The sequence below is a fragment of the Synchiropus splendidus genome, chromosome 9 (genome assembly GCF_027744825.2).
Source record: "Synchiropus splendidus isolate RoL2022-P1 chromosome 9, RoL_Sspl_1.0, whole genome shotgun sequence".
Lineage (NCBI taxonomy): Eukaryota > Metazoa > Chordata > Actinopteri > Syngnathiformes > Callionymidae > Synchiropus > Synchiropus splendidus.
Window position 1 is genome coordinate 20,338,589 of NC_071342.1, and position 27,209 is coordinate 20,365,797.

Below are 27,209 nucleotides of genomic sequence, written 5' to 3' on the forward strand. Positions count from 1 at the left end.
CAAATGGGGTTTTTTTCCCTGTTGTAGCCCTGAGTGTGAGCGGATGCCGCTGTAATATGAAGCAACTATCTTTGATTTCACATGAAATTACCGCCGTAAGAGAAAATGAAGTGACATTCATGAAACAATGGAGGGCAACATGAAGGGCTGTTTGTCTTCCGCTGCGAGATAAATGTGCAGTTTGGAGAGGGTCACCACCGCGGCGACAAGCACGTGATGAAGAGCAGCTCGGCGCTGTCTGCTCCTTGCTGCCGGCTTCTTTTTGTCATCGTCTGTTTTAAAAATACATCGCTCCCCTTCACACTCGCGGCTTCACTCCGTCACGGCAATTATTGCCTTCTAGCGACTGTACAGCGGGACGACTCTTTTGTTCGCCACAGGTAGAGGGAGTACAGTGTGAGGGGCTGGTGTGAACGTGCGGCGGAGAGCCCATAGACTGGATGCGAGGTGGCAAAAACCAGCCAGACGGGGGCCGACGCCAAAAGGGATTCGGTCGCCGAAGACAGCGTGTGAGGCTTTCTTCTCAGCGGGTGGGATGTAGGACGGTTGGAGGGGGGCGCGCTCCGTGGGGACGAGGACGCAAGAGACAGTGATTAAGTGGAGGTAGCAGAGGTTGACTTTAAGTCGTGTAACCTTGTCATCCGCAGTAGAGCCTCGGGGGGCCCACGTGTCTTCACTCAGGCCGAAAATCACCCACACCAGCGCCTCCTTCAGGGAGTTAAAAATACATCCATCCTGAAACGTCCTTGGAAAAAAAAAGGGATGTATCATTTCCGCCCTCCGCTGATACTCTGAAAGCATAACTTGGGGGCAGAGGCAAGGTCAGCGGCGACTTCAGACAGATGAGATGCAGCTCGCCCGTGGTAATGGCACCAGAGAAGAGGAGCTGGTCCTCCGTTCATCTATCATCTGTGGCGCTAAATACTCGCTCTACCCTTATCCCCGTATGCGGAGCCATTGTTTTAATCCGATTGGACTCGGCTTTATTGTTCCGACAATGCAGTTACCGCGCTCCCTCCGGTCGAATAAGTGATTCAGGCGAGCCGGGAACAGCTTTTGCATTCACGCACTGTTAGTGACTTTGAGATGAAATCAAAGTGGTTGATATGACGGATGCTGCTGGAATACTGATCCACACAGGGTGGTGATGGCCACGTCAACTTCTCCGCTCGTCCTGAACTTTCACCCAACGTTGGATTCATAGGCAGCTTCTTCAAAACTATGACTTATCACTATTAGTTTGTTGCTTGTAAATATGGGCAGCGTTTTTTGTCAACGATGTCGAAAATATTCCATTACGACTATAACATGACGATAAGTAAACTAAACATAGGTCTGCGTAGATGAAAATATGACTATTACGTCTGTGAGTTTTTGTTGACATGAGATAAGAAAATATATGTAGATGGTCTGTCAGACATTCAAAATATGCGACATTCCTGCCTGTGTAATATCTTTCAGATGACCCACCCACGTTTGGACACACCCACCAGCCACACAGCTGCTTACTGACTCTTGCGCGTATACACTGGTAGTTACGGTAAAGCCGTCTCCAGCAGCATCCTTGCGGAAAACTTCAAAGTAAAGGCACTAAGATGGATTTTAAAGTACAATTCCGTGTTTTTGCGAATAGTTTGGCTGCAATCAAACTCATACACACTTACAGTAGAGGACCTGATGAAGACACACAGGAAGTTTCATGGCATTCTATCATGTACTTTCAGAATAAAAGCCCTATGGCTCATAATTTGTATTGTGTTGTCCTAGACTACGGTGGTTGAAAACGTTGCACTGATGTGTGGCGGTGGTTTGTTTACAATCGTTCTGAAGCGAAAACTGAATGAGCAGTGGAATAACAGACTGTTGAGAAATGTGATCCTCATGTGGCACCTGAGGCCTAACCATGGTGAGAGTTGTTTGTAGGTGAGTTACAAAACGTACCGTAAACACGCCATGTGTTGATACTGTTAGTCGAGCGTTAGTTGTGATACATACACAACTTTTCCCGCATAACTTTTCGGTGCAAATGAGCTGCTGATGTACTTGAATTAGCTTGGTTCTCGCTGCTGCACTCCAACTTAAGTTAGCTAGCTAACGTCAGTTCAGCTGCTCATGTGTGATACTGCATCTAGAAAATGACAAAAACAAACTCATAATTTTGGCCACTGTTCAATGTGTTGTGCGCCATCATGTGGTTAATAAGCAAACGATCAAGTGTATTGTTAAAGCCATTCTTTCCTGAACATTGTTGTATTTGAGCAGAATGATGTGTTGAAAGACATGATGCGATATGTCATAAATGTGTGTGTTATATACATACACATATTCTCCTGGAATGAAATTGACTAAAATGTCTTTGACTTTAAAACTCGACAAAAACCTATTACAAGTTGACTTAAATGTGAGTTAAACTGAGCAGTATTTGCGTCCAAAAGACTAGAACAAAGACTAAAACAGAAACAAGACCTGGGTGACGTGAGACCTGATACTTGAAGGAATTTATTCTACAGGACTGTTTTACTTTCACATCTGTAGCCGCGGATCAGCCTGCAGAAGGCTTGTAAACAAGATGGACATGGTCAAAAACCGTCCAAAATACTGCTAGAATCAAGACTCCTTTAAGGGCCTTCGTCGCACGTCTTAAAAGACCGTCTTCCCAGACCACGCCCGCCTCCAGCTCCATCTCCCATGAAACTCCAGGTGGCACATTTATGCACAGAGCCCTCCTCACAAGGCTTCGTTCGGTGTGTTCAAAGGGCGCGTTGTAGGGATAAGCTTATGTCCCTGCTGTCCTCATCTGTAATTCTCCCCGTAAACAGCTCCACTCTCAGCGGCTCGCTGACATTACCTGCTGCGTGGGAGATGATTACAGAGCGCTACCGGGCTAAACAGCCTCGAGCCACACTTAGACAACAACTTCATGACATCGTGTTTTCATAGTGGTTGTGTGCGACAGTGACGTAGCAGTAGCTCCAGAAGCCTGGACTATCTCTAATTCTACTCCTCCATATATGCAGAGGTGGTCGTAGTGACATCATCACAGGAGCTGAGTGGAAAAAGAGGGCGCTTGTCTTCATGTGTCCTTCTGGTGTCCCATCCAAGGTAGTGTCATAACGTGAAGTTTCACGTACCTAAAATGTAGTATTAAATTAGTACGTAAGTTCCTTCCATCTGACTATAGTGTTGAAGGCTTAACTACTGTTATGTTGAATATCAGTGTAATGGCTGCGACTTTGCGAGTTTTGAGTTCAATGAACATTGTTGGTTTCGCAACGCTAGCTAGCGAACATGAACTTGACCACACTGGTAGCCGTAAGCATACAGTAATGGGCCCCATCTGGCAGGACAAGTGTTTAACTTTTATCCGGTGAGGGACGTCATTAAATTCAGTAGTTTTCAGTCACCTTCAGATTAGCATCACAGCTCGCAGCAAAAGGTGCAGCCATGTTTTATGACTTCAATAATGCGACGGATGTGATGTCACCAACTCCAGTTCTAGGTTCCCGCGAGTAACAACGCAACAAAGTAACAAAGGAAACCAGTACATGTTTTATTGAGTGTATGCGGTGGAGCAAAAGTAAAAGTTGCAAAAGGTCTGCGGTGGACATAATAAGCAGCTGAAGAATGTCGATTTCTGGACAGTTTCAAGTGTGATGAAAAGGCAGGTGATATTGTTGAAGTCAAATAAAAAGATGACAACTCAATAAAGAAGAAGAAAACAACAAACATCTATTGGCCAAAAAAAAAAAACCTTCAGCCAATTGAAAAATGTTTCCAATATGCAAGAGAATTATTTTTGTGGTTTATGGATGTTTAACCACTTGATGGAGTCAGAGGTCAGTGACACTCTAGAGAAAGTGTCAATAAGAAAGACAACTATCATCTGTCCTCAACATCTTAAATAATAACTAGTAATCTACATTAAGTACAATTGCAGTTGATGATATTATACACTGCCTGTGAAATTGGACTGGAATGAGCTCGGAAAAGGATTCAGTTATTTCAGTAACACACAGTGAGTTGCACAATCCGGCGGCGCTGCATCCATGTCGGTCGCTTGAAGTATTTTTAGATGCAGATTCTCTCCTCACAGATGAACGTGGTGAAATAAAAACAAAAGAAGAACACCTCTGCTTGTGTTGTGAGCGCGGCAACAATCGCGCGAGGACACAAACCCTGAAAGATGGGAGTGGTAATGAGAAATCAGAGTGGGGTTTCTGGCCGTGTTGTAGTTTTGATGAAAGTCTGTCATCTCGCAGCTCTCTGGGGTCACATTAGTCTGGAGGGTTTGTGTTCCGAAAACACAATCCTCCGACGCGGCGTATTGACTGAGCCGCGTCTGACTTTCACTAAAACATTGATTTTTAGATGAGGACATAAAGAAATGGTGACAAATTTCGCTGCAGGGGAAATTAAAAGCTGATTCGTGTGTCCTTTGATGTGCTCCACTCAGATGTGCTGATGAGCCTGTGATCATGTGATCAAAGGGCGCCGAGCAGTCGAGGAAATTAAACATGGTTAAACGTCAGAGACACTCATGTGCTCTTTGTATACCCACTCATAATTGTATTTTTATTTTTTGAGAGAAGGAACAACAGAATAAATACATAAAAAAACAAGTAAATTATGCCATCTTACACTGTGGTTTGTTATATGCATTTTTAAATTCTATTATTTTCAGTTTGTTATGAGCTTGTATAATTTAAGGAAAATGTTCTGATGTAAATCATACAACTATATAAAAAAGGGGAAGTCAGAGCTGGGACTGATGCACGTTCCAGATTCCAAAGCTTAAAGAGTGTCGGAGGCATTGACCATGCTAGCGCTAGCCTCTGTTAGCACAGTCTGCGTTGGAGTTCGCATGTTAAGTTACACTAGACTAACATCGATATAGAATTAATATAGGATAAAAAATATGTTATGGAAGTCAAATACATGCAATATTACCAGAGCACTAGTCATTTACACTCCAAGCAGCCATCTTGATTTGTGTGCTCGGGGGTTGCGACAATTCTGGAACACAGCAAACCTGTCCTAGATCTGAACTTTGAACTCAGAATCTGAGCATCTCTTCACTGAAGATGTGAACGCTGTAATTTTGCCAGGCACTAAAACACCAATAAACCTCTCCTGGATGAATAAGACAGACTTTTTGGTGTCCTTGGCTAAAATGACAGTACATGAACTGAGGGAGCAAGACAAGCGCTCATAAAGAGGTGCGTTGGACTTCATGTTTAACTGTTGCATCTTTGTTGCTATTTACTGACCACATTGGAAGTGCATGCATATACAAGTAAGTATATACAAGTAACATCCAACTTGCGACCGGGATCGGTTCCGACCAATTTTGAATGCTATTCAAAATGGCCAACGCGAGGGTTATAGGTCCTACTGTAGTGGTAGATGGCTGTGTGAGAGTGAGATGCGGGGATACTGTGCTGCCGTAACTGTCGTACACGTTGGTGCCAGACATTGAATAAAAAAATAACAATAAGCATCTGCTGGCTGTGGTCGTAAGTATGGGTGGACGTTATTTTTTTTCTGACCAAAGGTGAATATTTCATGAACCAGAAATGACATATAGATTATTTGGAAGAAGCTGGAAGAGAAATTGAGATATTTCGTAACATTCCAAGTTCAGAAATACTCGGTATGAAGCGACCTCAGTCGAACTGCAACTGAGGGAAAATGAACTGCCGGAACACAGCCTGTTACTGCGGGGGTGAATGGTTATCTTTAATTGAGGCGGCGGCCATTGCTGGGCATTTTGCCGGTTGAACCGGGCGATAATTAGTGAGTCGGTACCAAACAGGTCACTTCTGTCTCTTCACCCCCAACACCTCCTGTGCGTGCCCTCCCAGGTCCTTGTCTGATGCGTCTTCCAGGTCAGTCAGGACACTCCACTTAAGACTTTTTACTTCTGCTGACATAATGCTTTATGGCTGGTGTTTAACCTCGCTCATCGGCCCGGACAAGACGAGCTGCTTCCTTCTGCCTCTGCTCTCCCAATTATTGCTCTTTAAGGAGAGGGCCGCAGATTTATAGCCACCAAGAGGAGCCTCGTATCCCAACAATTACACCGAGCACTAGAATTAAACAGACAATTTGTAATCTTAATCGCCTTAAAACTCTCGCTTCAGGGAGAAGCATAATCAGCCGGAGTCAGGCCCAGAGGAAATCAATTTCTGCCTCTACCCTGCTCTGGCTGCTTCTCCCCCGGATTCCACGCCCGGGCTTTTTCTCCACTTATGGCTTTGTTTCTCATCAGCGGGCCTCTTTTCCTTTCACACTTCACCACTCTGCATGACAACTTACTTGCTGGAGACTTCCATTATCTAAGGAGAGGGGCCATTACCAGAGCATCGCAGACTGGAGGCACGTCTCCATCCAGCCTTGCACTCCGCCATCCGCATTTTCCCCGCTGTCGGCTCAAACTGGACCGATGACAAGTCTGAGCAGATGTTCACCAAGAGGTCCTTTCTCCTGACTACCTTTGCTCTGAGCCACGACAGCAGTGTCTGCCTGCACAAGCTCCATTACACACATCATGTTTGCTTCTCTTCTGGATTCATCACCGAACAGCAAATATCAATCCCTTATGCAACGAAAATAATGAAACTAAACCTTCTGAAAGCCAGCAGTGCTGACTCACGTCCCTCAGCCTGCTCCGGCAACAACACGCTTGTCGTTATGGCAACATCACTGTGCTGCACTGAACTCCACCTTGAAAAGGTTAAGGTTAGGACTGACTTATTTTTGAGGGTCACATGCCAACAAGAATGAACGTTGAATTTATGTGATCAAAAATCCAATATCTAATGTGTTGTGAAGGTCAGGTTGTACGAGTCTGCTAAGTGGAGCCATTAGTGGAGGAAACACGATTTCTAAAGAGAAGAGAAGCGAGTTTCTACCGTCTTTCTCTTTGAATATGAATCCAGAAACTCAGCGACTCCACTCTGTATTTTAGCCCGAGGTCTTTCAAAAGACTTCACTTGAGTGCCTCATCCAATTTTTGAAGACTTCAAGATCGCATTATTGATTTTAGCGGATTATGCAGAGCTGTTTGCTCCAGCAGACAGAGACTGTAACTGTTGCACGTCTCAGCCAGGATGAGGGCTCTGAGTCAGAGACCGAGGCATGTCCTGTCCGTGTTGGAGGAGATCCTTCTCCTGTCTTGTTCACGAGTGAGGGACGGATGGAGCTAGAGGTTGACAGACGGCTCAATGGAGGGGCTTCAGACAGGAGGATCAGTCTGTCACAGTGAAGAAAGAGCTGAGCCAAAAGCTCTCCATCCAGAGGGTTTCTGCTCCAACCAGACTCACTCGACTCTGCTGAGTCATCCAGGACAGAGGGCAGAACCACTGCTCTCGGGTGACGCCTCACCTGATAGTACCTGAGGCGTCTGAGCAGAGGCAGCCAAACCTCAGAAAAGCAAAAGAAAATGGACGTGATTATTCTTAGATGACAAATTTTCTTGAGTCTGGCATCATCACAGTAGCCAGCGGTGCAGCGTGTGTAGAGCAGCTGAAGAAGTTTGTCATTTAACCAGTGCAAAGTCAAAAGGATTTCATCTTAGTGAAAAGTCATCTGTCCTGGCCGGTAAATTCTATTTCAGTAAATTCTATCTAAGTTCTATTCTCACACCAGAGCAGCCCCAAATATTCTGATTCACCTCTTTCACAGCCACAAAGAGAAGGTTGTGGACGTTTACCTGTTGCTTTCAGGAGAACTAAACCATATTAAAAAGGTTGACGAATAAAAGGAAAATTCAAAGAATGAATCTCGGGGGTCATTAATGTAGGAAATGTAATTTCTCTTTGCAGGGGATTCTGCTTTTCTGTGACTACCAGGAGTCCACCTTTGACCTTTCAAAGCTGCCGTGTCGCAGGTTTGAGGCCATGGACTTTTTTGCCAAGTGTTTCCTGATTCTTCGATTGGATGGGAGCCTGGTGGACGGTGGTCTCCACAGGGCTGAGGGGGACGACCGCGGGTGGAGGGCAGTGCGCGTGGACTTGGTGTCTCCACCGATCGACCGGTATGCCTTCGCCCTCCTGGGCTGGACCGGCTCAAAGGTAGGGCTCATGTCGGATACTAGAACCCGGAGAATACATGCAGCAGCATCTTATTGGGGGCATTTTTGCAACCATCTAGTGGTCATTTTTTGAGGAACCTCAGATTAAAGGACTTGTGTTAGTCTGACATATATTTGGAGGCTAATGCATTACAGAAGAGACAACCACTGATAAGTAGAAGAGGTATCATGAAACAGTATTGCAGGGTTGGTGAAACAGTGTCCTAATTTTCAGAGGCCACTAGATGGCGCTCTTGCTTTAGAAATGATTTGATGTTTCATTGCATTAGTTGTTTAAGTCCAAACACTCACACTGCAGAGAGCGCCACCTAGTGGCCTCTGAAAATCAGGACACTGTTTCATGAAACCTCATCGACCCTTCAATACTGTGTCATGAAACCTCACCTACCCGTCACGAGAGACAACACACATACATACCAATTCATCCTGCAAACACAGCAACAACCTGCTCAACGGCGCATTTAGGGAACCTTGAAGTTCATGAAGTTGAACTAAAAAAATCATTAAATACAAAAACAAACACTAGTCTAACCTGTCTGATATGAAAAAAATATTTTAGTCGACTTTTTATTGAGGTTTGAATTTTATTTCAGTTTCCCTTCTCAATCTCTTCACCTGTCATATGTACCTGCTTCCACACAGGTGTTAAATTTAGGATTCAATTCTTGTCTCAACAGCAGTTTTTAAGGGACCTGAGGAGGTTCGCAAGGAAGGAGCGGCGGATGCTTCTGGACAATCATGGGCTCTTTGACAAAACAAAGGTACGACTCAAGATATAAGCCATCATTAAAACACACACTCGACTCCACAACTCTTGCTTGTAGATGAAGTTTCAATGATGAAAGTAGTTCATCACCTTCTCAGCTGTCGACACGGCACTTTCACACTCGAAGGCAGGTCTCGTCGCACAGTTGAAAACAGAGGATGTGTTAATCTTTAATTTACTCCAGCTCTACATCACACTTTTCAGATCAATCTCTGCTGGAGCCAATTACGATGGTACTGTCAAGGAAGGTGCAGAGGAAACGCTGCTGTCTAGCAAACACTTCACATGTTAATCATTTTAACTGAAAAGCTGAGATGTTGGTCAAAACTATTCTGCAGCTATTTTTAATAAGTCATAAAGTGAAATAGGTTTTGAATAGAGTCACTTTTCATTGGAAGCAGAGAGGAGTGGATGTCAAAACTATAACAGATTGGCAATGAAACATTTTTGTGTTTTCCACAAAGCTGTTTTCTTTTCCGCTGATCTCTTAACGCTCAACAGTTTTGTTGCTCATCTCTTTAGATATAATATGAGAAATGTTTTGAGACAAAAAAGTTTGGTGAAAAAGCTATAACTTACAGATAAAATATGTCAATGATGAAAAATACATTTGCAACAAAGTTGGCAGATAGAATAAATACATTTTGTTGGTCGTCTCCAGTTTTTTGAAGGACATTCCATAGCTGGAATAAAGTTTGACCAGATTTTTTTTTTCGATCTACACACTATATAAGAGTCATCTGACTGGCTGTCCTGTACATCAGTCAAAGCTTAGGAATTGTGCAGTTGAACATGCGGCAGACGTCAACCTTAAGTTGTGACAACTGGAAAGTTGCTGGAAATATTTTTGTGAGCATGGTCCGCAAATTTCACAAGCAATTGACTGATCATAATGGGCTGTCAACAAGTTATGAATTTATTTAACAAATGATTTGTTTTCCAAAAGGTGTACTCAACATTACCTGTGAGAAGATACACAAATGTTGTCTTGTCCAAAAGCTTCCTTGGTTTTTGTATTATTTTTAACTTGGGGAAAAATGAGCTCTGTGACACCAACAAATGAAAAAGAAACAATTTTTTTGTGTAAAGTTTCACATTTCAAGATGTTTTTCCAGCTGCAAGAGAATTAGGCGCATTAGGTTTTCAATTGAAGCACGTGTTCTGCCATCCACGGCAGTGCAACACCTGAATAAAGATGGAGGTTGGGGTTAGGATCCATTCATTTAAAGCCCGTCAGAGTTTTAGTCAAGGTGACTTCCAGCACTGTCACTGAGGACCAGAGCCATGTAAGGGGTTGTAAGTGGCAACCGACATCCAATATGTTTCAGAGAAGCGAGCTTCCGCACGTCTCCCGGTCACATGCAAAGCTGGAGGCTGCATTTGTCGCCAGTATCGGATGCAAACTTCCCATGCTGAGTGAAGTTTATGCAGCATTGAACAACAGTGCTTACTATGTAGTTTCCCTGTACAGAAGCATGGCTATGCAGTATCCATAAAGTGGCCATAATGTTTTGGCTCTGTCTCAAACATCAAGGAAGAGCTGATAGTCAGTGACGGCCGTCACTTTTGTTTCAAACTATTCCTGTGATTTATCGCCGCCACAGAGCGAACGACGCCCCTGGAAGCATCTGAGCGTAAACTCTCGAAAAAGATTGACACGACTGCTCAGCTGGAGGATTCAATTATTCCGCGGAGGAAGGTTTTCCGTTACTGACAGGACGAGAACAATAATACCAGGGAGCCATCCATCTTTACGACAGCCGTCTCAGTGTTTATCCCAAACCCTGCGACCACACTTTGCATGCACTTTTGATGGCTCTTAGTCGGTGCGCCGACAGGGGTGAGATGCGCGCCGCTGATCGACAGGAGGGACTCGCCTGTCAGTGTAACATCCTGTCAGGTCCTCTCTGGGGACGCAGGTCAGCGTAGCGGGGTCACTGGTTAGCGCTCCGGAGTCAGATTTGATACAGAACCGCGCCTTGGTTGGTGTTTATTAAAATGCAGAGCGAGCTGTGCTGACAGAGCAGCCATCCGTGCACCGGGTGGACGGGAGGAGGAACACACACTTCAACACACACACACACTTGCATCTGGTAGCTTGAGGAAGTTGTGCTTGAGCAGGAAGGTGACACCACCTGACCCATGATAGGTCCGATTTAATGTCTAACTACTCTGTATTCGGTGCCGCTGCGTTCCACACTTTCAAGGTCAGCAGAAGGCGACAACCATGAACCCGTGTTTCATATCGCAACCATAATTACCATAATGAAGATCAATGAAGTGTCCCGTTCTGTCGCGGCGCCTTCACACTGCTCTGGCTTTGCTGTGGGCAGGAGAGAAGGGCCCGGCTCCCGCCAGCAGCGCCCCTCCCCCCCGCTCATATTTTTGCTGCTGTGGTCATTAATTGGGCCGACGTATGGCGCGAGACAAAGTGATAATGGCAGCTTCATCTTTTTAGTGTCTCTTCTAATTGGCCGGCGGTTCTGTGCGACTGGTGTCGGAGACGAGGATCGATGTCAGATTAGAGGAGAAATATGTGGAGTGAGACGCAGCGACGGTCACTTAGAGAAGTCTAATCTTGTGGGCGACAGCGGGACTCGCAGTCTCCCACTCATAATCTAACGCTGAAAAAAGGATTAGAGAGCGACACTAAAACTAATGATCTCCTTCTCATTAGAGACAGGCCTGAGGGACATCCTTGAATCATTTCACCCGACAAGCGCCTTCTGGAGCGTTTAAATCTGAAGGCTAATCGCTGATTTTGTTTTGGCAGGTTAGCAGGATATCATGTCTTTCACCACAACCTTTTTTATTCTCGCTCTATTACCAAGCTTTGGTCCACCCATCTATTTTCCCAAAGTAAACTGCCCGAGACCTGGTTCTAAAGAACCCACACCCCTCATCATGGACTTGTCCCGCAGGGGAAGTGAGTGTCTGTGGAGGAGCGGGTGTTCTGCTGCGAGTCTCTCCTGGATGCCTCAGCTTCTACAGTGTCTCAAGAAAGTCCAGGCAACCTTGTAAAACTTGTATCTGCAATCTCACTTAGGTGAGAGTTGAAATCCTCCGGTCAGTGGGGAGAAGAAACAAGACTCAGACATCACAGACAGAAACATCTATGCATGGCTGAGAAAACAGTGAGAACAAAGGGATAGTAAACTGAGTGTGTGGTAAAACGGAAGTGACAGATGGAAAATCTAACTATTCAAACTCAAAGATTAGTGTCATGGTGGCTCAGGAGAACAGATCCAAACGCTAATATTGCTGCTGGCTTACAGAGGACCAGAAACGAGTCTAAATTTAACAAGGTTTAATGGGCAGATGACACAAAAAACAGGGCAACACAAGAAACTTAAGGCCACCAAAAGGCAGAGCGAGGGAAACACTCAGGGATGGGGGAAAAACCTGAAAGAGAAAATTGGCGAATTACAGTCACGTAGTGATGGGTCCCGCGAGAACGGTGCACCGGCGGATTTTTAATGTCCAGCAGGTGTTAGTATTCAGTGACACAGTATCAACTCAGCATCAGCATAGTGTGTCATTGTGTGAAAACACTTCATGATGCCTCATTTATCCATCACTACAGTCAAGACTAAATAATGGGGACAACCAAAACGCACTCGGATAAACTCACAAGGCCCAAACAACGAAAAACGCTCTGTGGTGGAATGCACACAAAGGAGGAAGAAAAGCCAACAAGAGAAAACAAAAGGTGAGCTACTAAAAACTCTCACACAAAGCACAAAGGCTGATGGGAAAGGGCAGAAAACAAACAAGGAAGAAACCAAGGAGGCGGCAGAAAAGGGACGCACAATTGAAGAGTATCAAGAATGCTAGGGAACAAAGTCTCGGGCCCTTTTGCCGGACCCCACGCGGTTACTATGTATAATATAATGTCAAATGTAATTCGGTGTAAGTTTGAATCAGATTCCTGGTTAAGTTTAGCCATTTGTTTCGGATGGTTGGGTTTAGAGTGAGAGGCTGGGGAAAGCATTGTGGCAATGAAATGTCCTCACAAAGATAGTGGTACAAATATAAGTGTGTGTGAATGTCACGACAATATCTTTTTAAAAAACATTTTCCTGACATTATATGATGATGTCAGAAGAAGACACGGTATGAAATGAAAAGAGGTGAATATATCTGGACCAGCAGACACTCTCGAACGCTGTTCTTTGTCGCTGTTGAATAGCGCTATAAATACTCGACTCTTGACGCAGTGAAGTGGCCTCAGTGAAATCCTGAATCAGACACATCTGGATCTTTTCAATGTTCCGAGCTGACGATTAGTTTGGAGCTTCTCTGTTTTTAATGACAAGTACCACAGGCTCTGTGCTGCTCAACAAACCACTTAATACAGCCTTCTATACACGCTCCATCCTCCACCACTGTCTTGAATGCAAAATTCTAAATCCTCAACTCAGGACAAGAGGAACTTCTATGACTTGTGAAGACTCCCTCCAAGTCTGTCCACTACTGATGATGTCATCAGGCGGCTCCAGAGAGGCTCTGACTCGTGTGATTATGCCTCATTTCAAACCAAAACACAATTTGAATGTGGCCTCAAACCAGATTGAACGAGGCCTAGAAATGTTTTGATGTTTTGCCGAAGTAGTAATTTAAAAAACTCATTCCACAGTGAGAGAGGAGGACTTTTGATGTGCGTGTCTGTGTTGAAGCTTCTGTGTCCGCGTGTGTATGTGTGTGTGTGTTGCAGCTGCGACCTTGTATGTCTCCTTGTGAGTGTGTGTGGTGTGGATTTGGAATGCGTGTCTTTGTGTGTGTCCAAATGTGTTTCCTTTTATGTGGGATTTTGTGGGGTGTTTGCGTCGCCAAGTATCTATCTGCCTGTGTGTCTCTTTCCATGCGAGTTTGTGTGTCTGAGTGGGTGTGTGTGTTGCTATTAATTCTCCTCTTTTTACTCATCATTTCATACTCAGTGACATACTTTTTTTCAATGAATATTTTCATGTCATATTTATGTTTTAGTGATGGGTAGATTTTGAAACAATCTAAATACTGCACAGCAGACAGTGCCATCTGGTGACCTGTGAAAATCAGGACAGTGTTTCATGAAACTTCATCAACCCTTCAATACTGTGTCATGAAACTTGAGCTACCCATCACTAATATCTTTACTCCTTTAAACCTTTGAGATTAGTTTGTTTTTAATTTCCCAGATTACACCTCTGAATTGTTATTACATATATATATATATATATATATATATATATATATATATATATATATATATATATATATATATATATGTGAAGCATAGCAACACATTTTTTCCTTTTCCTTTACCTGATCCTTTATTAGATATCCAAGATAGAAGTTCAGAATATTCTCTAAATTACAATTGCAGTATTGCTCCTCAGATTTTTTCCTCATGCTTTGTTATCACATATGTTGAGGAGGCAGGAGTTTAAAGGTCCAGATGAAGCCAGGTCTGCTGCAGCGATGAGTCTGTGAAGCCTCAGTGGCGTCTGGCTCACCTCGGAAAACACTGCTGAGTTGAAGCGCTCCAGGCACTTACATCAGCATCCGGGCACCGCGGCTGAATTTTAACTGAAGTTGCGGTCGGCTGGCAGAGCGAGCGACTCCCCTGCTCTTCCCGTGAACGTGTGTGTCCTCTGCTGTACGTCTGAAGGTTTGTGATAATTAATACGTGTAGCTGCTTTGATGAATGAGGACAGCTGGAGGATTTCATCATCCCAAGACGGACGGACTCCCTCGCCGGGCGGAAGGGATCCGTGACCCCTCGGAAAACACTCTGCTCTACATGCGCTGACTTCTACCCTTGAAACTCTTGGAGCGCGTGTGTGAGCGTGCAGCCCCACGGGTCAAGTGCCTATGATAGAACACGCTCATGTAAATCTAATTCATTCCGGCTCGTCCTGCTTCTCAATGCGAACCTTCATGTATGTGCGAGCGTGAAGGGACGCGTCGTTCCTGGCGGGTAATTACTCTTTGTCACATGTAGGAGGGTGATTAATGAGGTTCTGGTCAAAAGGCTGTGAGCGTCGATGTCCTGGCTCTGGCGCTGAAGCCCACTTACCGACATGAAGGTCCATTCTTACGCTTTCTACTGGACACCGTTTGGCTGCACTCCCCTCTGAAACGTGGACAAAAGTTGTCGTCAACAGAAGAGTATCGCAGATCAGAATCTAAAGCTAAAAATCCTTCAACAACTGGAGTGCAACAATCCACATCAGGGTGGTTGAGAGGCACACTGAAGGAAAGCTGGATGCTACAAATAGTTGACAGATACTCATTTTTAAATGTCAAATTGAAGTAGGAATCAGAAATAGTTTCTCGCCCACTAAAGTTCTGTCTTGAATTTCTCAACTTCCTCTGTCCCACCTGTGCTTGGAAGCAGGGTCACACATAGTCTGGTGTTTATGAGAAAAACCCGTCTATTTACATCCACTTTTCCAAGGTCAGGTCAGCAGAAGCTCTTGGTATGGAATGCTGTGTGGTTTCCTGGTCAACCAACAGCTGTAGACTCCCCACAGTATCTGCCTCCTTTCAGTTGGACAAACCCAGAGCACATTATTACAGTAGGAAGCTGTTTTAGGAACTAACCGCACATAGCACAGTATCCGCTCCTCTTACTTCTGCATTTTCACACCAAAGGCATAACAAATTGGTGATCGCAAGTGGACTTTAGTGTCCCATAGTGACGCAGAACTCAGCCTTCGGTTGGGTTTCAACGAAATCATGATTTCCCCTCCAAGGAGTTTCTTGACTCCGTAAGCAGAGCTCCTCAGGATGGACCAACATATCCAAAATGGCGGGCTCAGGATTTGTCCATGGGATGGTAGTTCTTGGCGTTCTGCTCTTGAACTACCTCATCTCCCCCGTGCGACCTCATCCCAGCCCCGACCAAAATCAAGAAATGTAGGGGGAGGGCAAACATGGGATTCAATTTTACGACTGTCCCTCAACATGCGACGCGGACGGCTAACATCTTTCTGAGGACCTAGAATATCACAGGTCATTGGTTGGGGAAATGTGATTCAAAGACCTCACCTCTCTCATCTCTCACCATTGACAGAACAAGGATTCATTTTGGATGACGTTGGCGTGCCACCATGTAGTACTACTACCACCGGAGCTTGAAAAGCATGAAGCGGCTCTGCTGTCTCCCGGTGTCGGCACCTGGCAGAGGGGTCCTATCTCAGACCTGAGAGGCCCACTCCGCTATAGGAATATCTTGTATTCTAAAAAGGATGCTTGTGTCTGCAGCATGGGAAGTTGCAGCAGTTGTTTTGTAAAACGAACCTTCTCTTTTCCGTGCCATCTCTTCCTCCCAAATCATTTCCATCCCTCCACTCACATCCCTGCTCCGTCATCCCCCTCCTTCCGTCAGGCAATAGCTGTCAATATGATTTATCGCTGATGCCGACAGATGCAGTCGTCCCACTGTGAAGGCTGATTAGATGACCAACCCGCTCATGCCCAGGCGTCTGCAGGAACCATCCTGTCGCTTCCATTCTTCTCATGCCTCGCTTTGTGCCGGGTCCTTCGCTTTGCACGCTGAAAGTCTCGCCTCGTCGGCGGCAGTCACTTCAAGCCACATTTTTATAGCGTGCCGAAATGAAACAGCCCGTCCAGCATGAATAGAGGCAGGAATTTAAACATGAATTTGTCCCTTTGACTCAAAATATTTGTTCTACTTGACTCTGACAAACTGCAGCTGCAGACATGGGCAATCTTTTCTGGCCTACAGGGAGTCATGAATAAAAACATAAGATATGGAAGAGGTCAAAGCACTCGCTGTGGCTGGAATGAAACGTTCCCTCACCTGGAAAAGGCACTTTGCATGTACAGTACATCATGCTTTGAAAACAGCAGTTGCTTGACAATGCTTTTTTTCTTTTTATATGGTCAAGATCGATGGGCTCCAAACCTTTGCCAAAGAGGCTATGTGATTGTGAGCATATAACATTGGTGAATTGACAAACCATCTGAAGGATTTGTGACTTTGTCGGCGCTTTCTTCTCCATGGCTACTGTGTGTTGCTTTTCAAGTTTTAAACTTCTCTCATTGATCCTAGTGCTGTCGGCCCAAGACGCACGCCATTGTTCCATTGCAATGTCGCCGCATCAGTCAGGTTACATTCACAAAAACATTTACAATCGATGAAACTGCACCGTCCTCTCCACCTCTTTGCAGCAAGGCAGACATTTTTTCTTCACATTACTGTGCAGAAACCAGCTAGAGAGGTTAAGCTTTAAAGCAGTGATTCTTAACCACAGGGCCGGGGCCCATGGTTGGGCCGCAAGCATCTCCTAGAGGGCCGCTAAAAGTTTTTTGTTTTACACCTCTGGGCCGTGAGACGCTCAGTTTAAATACATGAGCCTCGTATGGTGGCAGTAGTGTGTCAGTGAATTGACCTGACAGCTGCAGATCTGTGATAGTTACCTACTATGGAGAAGTTCTTGGAAAGAAAAAATGATAAAGAAAGTGATGCTGCTGCCCCCAACAGTAAACACTGTTCATGAAAGCACCTGTTGAAGCAGTCTTGAAAATTTATGAGAACATTTTCATTTACACTTTTCTTGTATCTTCCTTGGAGTTTAAATAAAATATATAATTAGTGATATTAGACATAGTTTTGTTATATTTATTGAATTCAGAATTGTATTCAGTTTTTCCAATCTACTTTTCCACCCTTTAACCAACGTTTTTTCATGTGATCTAGGAGCTCTTTGTCTACTGTTTGCGTTTTAAGTAAGTCAGACATTTACAGTCAGCTGTTCAGCTCCTTTATATATTGTTTATTAATGGTTTTCTCAGGTCACAACGTCATTAAACTTGCTGGTGAAAATAAGAACTGATGCCACGTGTGACATCTTGTACCGACAGAAGCTTTATGTAAGTGAATAAACAAGTGTTGAGCGTGACTCAGAGTGAAATGTGACTGTCCTTCAGGCTTGCATGAGTTTTGCTCGTATAATTGAGTAAATGTTAAGAATCCGAGACCACAGTAAATTCCTGAGGCGCCAATAAATTAGAGGACACATCTATGTAAATCAGCAGATTAAAACTCTTCGTCCCTCCCCCTCACCCACCCTCGTTATTAAAGTGACTTAATTGCTTTTGTGACCTCGGAGTGCAACGACACACTTGAGACTTTTTCCTCTCGCCGGTGTCTGTTTGTGACACGTTCTGTTTTCCTTCGCCGACACATTCCTGCGACTGGATGGAGGAAGACGTTTGCCTCTTTACCGTGGCACCTGCTGCTGCTTCACTTCCATCTGGCTGCCAGAAAGAGCCGTGTGTCAGGTGCTGCGAGAGGAAAAGAGTGACTGGTTAGCACCTAGTGTGAGACACTGAACTGTCGCGGAGTGGCCTTGCTTGTCAATATCTTTTGCCGAAAGTCTCCCTCGAACATTTTTGTTCTCTTTCAGAGATCTTAAACGTTTGTTGTAGATGGTGGGCGTTTTGAAAACTCACTGCCCAAGTCCTCACATATGATTCACCAGTCAATTCCTCTGCTTTGGTTTTACTGTCTGAGCTTGTCTAACACCCAGCTGCACGAGAAATGTCCAAACCCAGCCTGATCAAAGCTAATCCCCGGGATGAACAAACTTCCGAAGCCCCTTTGACTGGCAAAATCAGGAAGAAAATGTGCGGCTTTTGTGGGAGCCTCGCAACTCCTGTCTTTGTAATGCTGAGTGGCAGCTCGCGCAGGAGAGTCGGGGATTTTTAATCAGAGCAAATGCGAGGAGACGGTCGTACTTGTTGCTCGCGCTTCCGTGTGGGATAGTAGACGAGAGCAGACGCTAAATCGGTAGCTAGGTTAGACTGTGGTAGCCAAAGATGAGAGACAAAAGGCAGGTGGAGAGGTTGATGCAGGACAGGTTCGTCTTCCGCAGTTCTGTAGCTGCAGCCTCTACATGAACACCACTGAGGATAGGACCATATTACATTATACTTACAGTATAATTACAGTATATGATCACGGGTCAGGGAAGAAGCTCTGTCTGCCTTGGATACCATTGCTACATTGATCTTAATGTTCTGACTCCAATATTCTGCAACTATGAGACTGAATCTTTCCGTCCATCCTTCCTTGGTTTTGAGGCAAGTTCCCTCCCCTCCCTGCAGTAGCATTGACCCTTATTCTTTGTCACATACAACAACATTCTTTCATCATCGGCTTGATCTAAGCGATCGAAAAAGAGCAGAGAGAAGAACAGTTCTTATCATTTGTGCCACAGGTTAAGGTGTCTCACATTGAAGTCCATTTTGATTTCCATAGTCCCGTAAATAAATGTAAGTGCAGAGAGTTGAATAAAGTAATAGCACAGACTTTAGCATGTGAGTGAATCATGAATCCTTTTGACCGTGTTGTTTGCTTCCTTGACCTTTCTTCATGACTTCAGAAGGCTTCTGAACGTGTAGCGCTCGGTCAATGATGCGGCAGTAGCCATGTAATTCCACCTCTGGAGTTTGGTAGATAACCACACTACCCTCATGGAACCCACAGCTTCTCGGGGAAGAGAATGTGTGCCTCTGCTTTCAATTCCATGAACCTCCTTCTCATTGGCACTTTCTTCTTCCTGTTGTTATTAACCTTCTGTTGACAATGACGTTTCTGGCCAGCCATGCAGTGTTGAGAACCTTGAGGAAGTGATGAAAAACGTCATCACTTCCTGTAGGAATTTCACAAAGATGGGTGATGGTCTTATATTCCACCTTGTTCTTGTTTAGGTCCTCTGTGAAGCGCGTGATCTCAACAGCTTCCATGTCTTCTGGCACTGAGTATTCTCTCTCCGTCCAATGAGATTGATGCTGTGTTTTGTGATCTTCTTTATCATTCAGAGCTGAGATCTACTGAAAGATCTACTTTTATTTTGACAATTTCCTTTGCTTCTTCCCTGAACTTTTCAGCTTGTCTATTTCCTTTTGTTGACATGGAACTTTATATCGTATATTGTTGTATACTGTATACTGTTTTACTGTATTTTTCCCGTCCCTTCCCGATCATCTTTGGATACAAGCATCTGCATGAATATGTTCAGTTTTGCCATTATGGCTGAATCTTCTGCGGAACATTTCGGAGCTCTGGCTCCTTGCAACGGTCCCCTCTGGTGTCTTTGATGATGACACTTTTAATACTGTCGAAGTAAATCGCAGCATTTTCAGTGACTCAAGTTTGCTCATGCGCTACTTCTCGATGAGGTGGGAAGCCTTCTGTCAACTGTGAAAGTTCCAGGAGCAAGGCAATGTGTGAATGCGAGAAGCTGTGTCTGGTTAGAAGGATATATATCTCCGCTCTCTTCTGCCAAAATGTCTCTAGGCAATAATGCTGTTACACAATCGCACAATCATATCTTTCATTCTACACTGGCGCGTGACCATCGGACCCGGCGAGGGTCTCATTGTCTGCCGGGTTGAGATGTGGTTGGGCCTGCAGTGATGACATGGATACCCACAGTGACAGCGTTTATATCAGCATCACCCTGTTTGCACCCACGGTGATAACAACATTAGGCTTTTTTTGACACCCATCATTGGCTCTCTATGGTGTTTGGGCTTGTTCCAAACAGTTTTGCTCTCACAAAACCTAAGGTGAGGGACAGAGCGAGTGGGGAATTCATACCTCAGCACAGCACAGTAGAAGTCGACTTCCTGTAACAACCTATGCAAAGTTGTTGCACAATAATTTGTATATCTGAATCAGACAACACTGAAGCACAAGCACAGTACTTCAACAAAGGAGGTGAATTCTGTGATGGCAGAATCGTGACTGTGTTCATCTATTCAGAAAGTCTTCATTTAATTAACCACCTGTTCTCCATTAAAAAAATAGAATTCAGATCTTATGATTAAAAACAATTAACCCCTTCACCCACAGAACTTTGCTTCTGTAATTAATTTATATGATAAATTATGATAAAATATAAGAGTTCGTCAAATGGCACGACGGCCATCTTGGTGTGCAGTTTATTAGCTACTTGATTATACCAGATCAGATCAGTCTTTCTACTCTATTGGTGTAGAGGTGGTGGTGTGCTGCCAAACAGAAGGCTGACTGGACAACACATCCACAGTATTATCACCTGGGTTACAGAGGGAATTTGGAAGTTCTCTGACTCAAAACAAGATTTATTCCCACAAAGAAAAATGTAAATGCCGCCATCAATATAATAGAAATATAGATTTCTTTTTTTAAATATAAAATTGGATGAGGATTGGAGCTTTTTTGACTTCGTCCCTCTGTAACCTTCAGCAGTTTAACATGTGAATTATTAGAAAATGTACAACGCTCAACTCAAACTGAGAATCTAAACTCTTCTTTTAAAAAGAATATACAGTGGCACCTCGGTTTTCGAATGTCATGAAATTCGGAAAATCGGAGTTTGAACAAAATACCTTTTTTGGCTTCTGATTTTGAACGAAAATCCAGAACTTGAACGCCCCAGAAAAAAGCTGGAAAAAAACATAACATGCGCGGAACAATCAGCTGACCCACGACGCACTTTGTTATTGTGTATAACGCAGCCTCTGTATGCAGACGTGTCCCGTTAGCTACATTGACTGGCTGTTTTTTCTTCACATTGAGGTGTAAAACCTTTCCTGTCTCCACACTGGACCGTGGTAGAGAGTCACAGGGGAGGTGCTGGAGCGCTCACTCCAGGGTTTGATGTCCTGTTGTGGGCTGGAGCTGGGACAGGGATGAGGCGAGTCTGGGACAGAGCGTGACTTGGTTTATGACTTTGTCACAGCCAAACTGCACAGAAGCGCACATTCAGAGCTGGACACGCACCGGGCACCTCTTCCCTTCTGGAGAGACGTCACTCACTCGGCAACCCCTCCCACATGCAGCGGCCACACACATAGAGGAACAGCTCACCTGCAGCAGACACTCTACATTCACTCCTACAAAAGACTATTTTAAGGCTCGGAACGCATTAGTTCTTTTTCCATTCATTGTAATGCGAAAAACCGATGCACATTTCGAACAATTCGCTTCTTGAACGGCCTTCTGGAACGGATTGTGGTCGACAACCGAGCTACCACTGTACTTGAATTAGATTAGAGTGCATTAGACTTCCTTTATTTTTCCCACAGTGGGGAAATTCAACCTGTCACAGCAGCAACAGTAAAGACATTAAAAGATAAAATACATTTTCAAAACAAAACACTTTCACTTCTTGGTGTTCATATAAGCAGAGAGGTTTTTCGTGATCATAGAAAGAAATCAGCTGGGTGTCTCTGACTCTGCAGTGGTCCTCCCCAACCAGCAATGAAACAGCTTAAGACAGCAACAAGCAGCTGACTCAGACTTACCTTAGACTGCAACCACAATATGCATCTGTGTTTTGGCAGTGGAGATAGAGCACTGAGGCAAAGAGCACGACTCTTCATCCAGTAATTCAATTGGAGAGCCTAATAAAATGTCGCTTGTTGTTTGTGCTCTTGTAAAACAAAAAGGGGGAATAAATCCTCCCTTTGGCTCGTGTCGCTCGACCTGCGTTCATCTCGTCTGTTTAGATCCAAACGTGACGCCCGGAACACCGCTGGGTGCGTGTCTTATATTAGCACTTTGATTATGCTCCCTGCTTGGATTTGCTGCGTGAAAATACGGGCAACAAGCTGGAATAATTTAGCATTCATTAATGCGTATGCTAATCGGCGGTGGAGCGAGAGCGAAGCTAAAGGTATGTCATGGAAACAGCATGGCGGAGTGCAGTCTTTAATTGGCGCGGTTTAATTTTATTGTGGTGTAATTGCTGAGGCCTGGGTTCGCTACTTTCAATTTTCTCCCGGCTGGAATCGGTCTTGCCGCAAATGGCAACAAGAAAAAACATTTAAAAAAAATGTTCTTTATCGTTGTTTATTATTGTTATTTCTGTGATAAGTGGATTCAAAAAGCACTTTTCATTCGGCGCATTCTTCTGTTGGAGTGGCAGAGATAAATGTCACCATTTAAATATTCAAATACTTGTAAGGCGCTTGCTCTACTTGCAGAAGTGCTGACCGTTGACAACTCACTTGGTCTTCACGGTTATTCTCATGAACTATTAAGTGTGTGGAGTTTAAAGGTTTGCAGACGTATCTGAGCCGCCTCCCTCAACGAACACTTCTTTTTATAGATTTGATTTCCCAGCTCAGCCAGGATGTTTGGAGGACAGAAGCTGCTCCTTCCACAGCCCGCTTGTCTGTCACGGCGTGTGAAGTATGAGCGCGCCAGTGTGTTTTACAATATGTGTCGCCCTGAGGGGCCATGTGCCACCATCCGCTAAATTAAACCTCTCCCTCTCTCTGTCGACACGCGGACAAGGGTCCCTCATTGTGGGTGGCTCCCATCCGCCAGGAAGAAAACCCGCCGCCTTCCGAGCCGTTGCATGAAACGACGGCTCCCCAAAGCCCAGTGCAATTGCCCTGTTATTGTCCACTCATCCACTGCTCAGATGGTGGGGGTCGACGGAGCTGTGAGCACTTCGATGTATTTGACAGCAAGCTTCCCCTTCAATTCTCTGATGTGGGAAGTGATGGAGAGCTGAACGCTTGTGGTCAAACGTGGATGAATTAGCACCTTGACGCGTTTCGCTCACAACTATGGTCTCAGTGTCGGCAGGGGTGAGTGGCGGGCTCTGACCCCAATTATCAGTCAAAGCAAGTTCAAACATTGCATATCCAACTGGTTAAATTTAGCCAGGAGGCATCATTGAAACTGGATTTCATTCCGAGACTCCATGATGCAATGGTGAGTGACTCAGAGGCGACGGGACAGTCTTGCTCTTCCAGCACTATTTGCAGTTGTTTTAATCCCCATTTATACTCCCTATATATAAGAAAATGTACCCGTTCTTCTCACTGTCAGTGATCACATACATCCATGTGTTCCTTACGTTGGCATTGCTGTGCACCAATAGACTTAGACTTCCTTTAATTGTCATTGCACAATGAAACGCGACAGTGAGACCCGGGCAACGAAATGTTGCCCAGGTCCCCAAATGTTGCTTGGCATCCGGATCAAACAATGAAATACAAATAAGTGCAAAATTATTATATTACATGATATTATATTATTGTACAATTATTATTATAAGTGCAAAGAAAGTCCAAGTAAGTGATGTAAAGTACGAAATAGACGTAGCCGGGTGCGGCTCCGGTGATGGCGTCTGCTGGGGGGAGACTCTGCTGTTCTGTAGACCGCTGGATCCGAAGTCGTGTAGAGTGGTCAATGTCTCCAGGCTTACGGTATTGAAGTTACTGACTGCTCTCAGATTAATAATATCCTGTCGGTCATATAGTATTCCTGCACTGTTTCGCTTAACTTTTATTGGTTTAAATGCGAGATTGCCGATTAAGTCTTACCGAAGCCGAAGCAGCCGGACAGGGCGCCGCCATCTTGGATTTCAAAAAGCACTGGTATTAAAAAAAATATGGTACCTAAGTTTTCGAACGTCCCGGAATTCGAACAAATCGAAGTTCAAACAAAAATTTCAAGATATTTTTTCTTCTGATTTCAAACGAAAATCCAGAACTCGAAAGCCCCCGAAAAAGGCTGGAAAAAACATAATGTGCGCTTTGTTATTGTTTATAACGCAGCCTCTGTATGCAGACATGTCGTGTTAGCTACATTTACTGACTGTTTTTTCTTCATATTGAGGTGTAAAACCTTTCCTGTCTCCGCACTGGACCGTGGTAGAGTGTCACAGGGGAGGTGCTGGAGCGCTCACTCCAGGGTTTGATGTCCTGTTGTGGGCTGGAGCTGGGACAGCGATGAGGCGAGTCTGGGACAGAGCGTGACTTGGTTTATGACTTTGTCACAGCCAAACTGCACAGAAGCGCACATTCAGAGCTGGACACGCACCGGGCACCTCTTCACTTCTGGTCACTCACTCGGCAACCCCTCCCACATGCAGCGGCCACACACATAGAGGAACAGCCACCTGCAGCAGACACTCTACATTCACTCAAAAAAAAAGAAGTGTTGATAATGTACCTCTTGCACAAAAGAAGAAACAGAGGCAGCGTTGTAGGAGGTGGTGGTTGGTGGTGCGACTGGAGGACGGAGAATTTCCGCCATTGTTATTGTTGTCTCAATTAGAGTATTGGGTAGCAACAGCAACACCTCAACGGTTTCTGGGGCTACTGCTATCTGTTAGCTTTGTGGAAACATACAAAAATATTGACAAAATGAACACAGAGCACAGACAGAAGGCTCCGTCTGGATCTGTATGGAATGAGCATAGGGCCTTTAAGCCTCAATGGGGGTCACCACCCAGTTAAGTCATCCACTGCGATCATCCTGTCACAGCTCTGGCACGAAGTTCCTCAACAAGTTGTTTCTTTCTCGTGAGTTTCTTTTCAATGGGGGAAAAACATCCAATGTTCATGTTGGGGTTGCTAAGTGAGACATATGTTCAAGAAAGAAACAAGCTAGTTTGCGAGGCAACAGATGAGTCGAGATGACACTGACTACAACTCAGGTCCTCCATATAGTTTCAGACAAAGTGTTTCCATGGCAGAACTGAGAGGGCACAGGCCACGTAGAATTATCCATACAATCCTGGAAGCAATGCCAATGAAGCATAGACACCATTCCAAAATGAGATCTGAAATGTCTCGGCTGTGTGAAGCTGGGATGTCACCTTGAGGTTTTCAAACTGCTTCAGTCCTCCTCACGACTTCCCCCTTCAACCTCTCCCATGAATACCACGAGTATAATTAGTCTAATTGCATGGATATTATCCGTCCGTTGTTTGAACTGAAGCTCTGCCACTTCATTCCCTACAACCCTCATTTCAGCGCCGCCACCTCCAGCATGGCCTTCACATATCCCTCCACCCACAGCCAATGCTTAATGGGTGGAAATGAACATGGAAATGTATTTATAGATTCCATTTAGCGAGCACCAGGCAAATGGAATTAAACGCGCTATTATCTCAATCACAATATCGAGGATGAAATGAGTCGACTGAAGTTTTGGAAGGACGGAACAGAATGAGAGCAGAGGAGGAGTTGGATGAAACCCGCTGAAGATTCCTGCTTCATTATTGATGAGGCAGAATGGGAGAAGGTTTGTGGAAGGCTGCGTTCATGCGTCATGCCACAGGAGTTCACCTGGCTTCTGCAGGCACTGCCTATCAATCCTTTGACCCAGGATTTGTTCATTCGAACCAGAATCACAAGGCCGGTTTCTGGATCCACAAGACCAAACTGGTCATTGTCCACCATTGAAGGGAAATATTGAGGTTGGTCACAGCTGCTCTTCTCAGACACTTAAGGAGCAATGTTGAGAGGTTTCATGCAGTTAGAAAAAAGATAGTCATTCATTAATATATTTGTTTTGCTTGTACACAATTGTATTTAAACCAAAATGGCAGCCATACATTGGATTTTCATCTGGAGTTGACATTGACTGATCAAGAAAGGGTCTAATGATAAGTTGATGTTTCAAAATTCATTGTTAATAATCATTATAGGAAAGTTGTTGTTCACGTTCAGGGAGGTATTTTGTGTTCTTTAGACATCTGACAACTAAAGGGGGTCCAACAAGATGCTAGGACAATATGGACGGTCTTGTTGGGCCATTATTTCCTGAGATAGCATTGACATGCTAATGGCTACGACCAAACCAACAAACTGTCTTTTGTAGAATATCATTCGTAAAGTTTTAACTTACATGCTATTAATGTCCCGCCAGTGAGTTGGTCACACAGGTAACACAATCTGGTTTCATCGATTACGCATGGAGATACTGTAGCATTGATGCGCTAATGGCGTCATTTTTGTTCCGATTTTATTCGTCAGGTTTTGACTTGCGATGTTGATGTTGTGTTTACACGGAGGTATTGTGACACAGCAACAGTGAGGCCTGTAATATGTTACTCACTTACTCATATGTAGGCACTACTTTCAGTAACAAGTAAACACGTTACAATTCCTAACTCAGGAATCGGGTTAAAATCACTTATCCAAGTCACTGTGCGTTACTTTTTTGTCGTTATTTTCTAGAAACAAAATATTTATATTTGCTTTCTCCTACTGTGACTTGGGCTATTGTGGTGTGTTTTGCAAATTTTTGAACGTTCATGAAAAAAGAGAAAAAATATTCATGTTTATGGCTTTCACATGGAGAGATTTTTTTCATACTAGTTTTTTTTTTGTGTGCCATTTTAGGTCCAATGTGTTAATATAGTACGTCAAAATAAAACATTGACTCATGGTCAGGAAACCGCTTTTAGCTCAGATATAAAAACTCCACCTCAAAATATCCCCTGTGTTAAATGTAACTTGCAAAATGACTTGTAAGTAAAGTAGTAAAGTAGTCCTAAAAGTAACTAAGTTACCTTTTAAGGCAGTAGTCAGTAGTGAGTAGTC

At 44.3% G+C, this 27,209-nt stretch overlaps 1 protein-coding gene across 1 annotated transcript in view; it reads left to right on the forward strand.

Moving 5' to 3' along the window:
* The window catches only part of dntt (deoxynucleotidyltransferase, terminal), an 83,320-nt gene that overhangs the window by 48,101 nt on the left and 8,010 nt on the right, over window positions 1-27,209 (forward strand). The window contains exons 9-10 of the mRNA XM_053875462.1: window positions 7,824-8,072; window positions 8,770-8,853. Of these exons, the coding sequence (XP_053731437.1) occupies window positions 7,824-8,072; window positions 8,770-8,853 (333 nt within the window). The remainder of the gene's footprint in view (window positions 1-7,823; window positions 8,073-8,769; window positions 8,854-27,209) is intronic.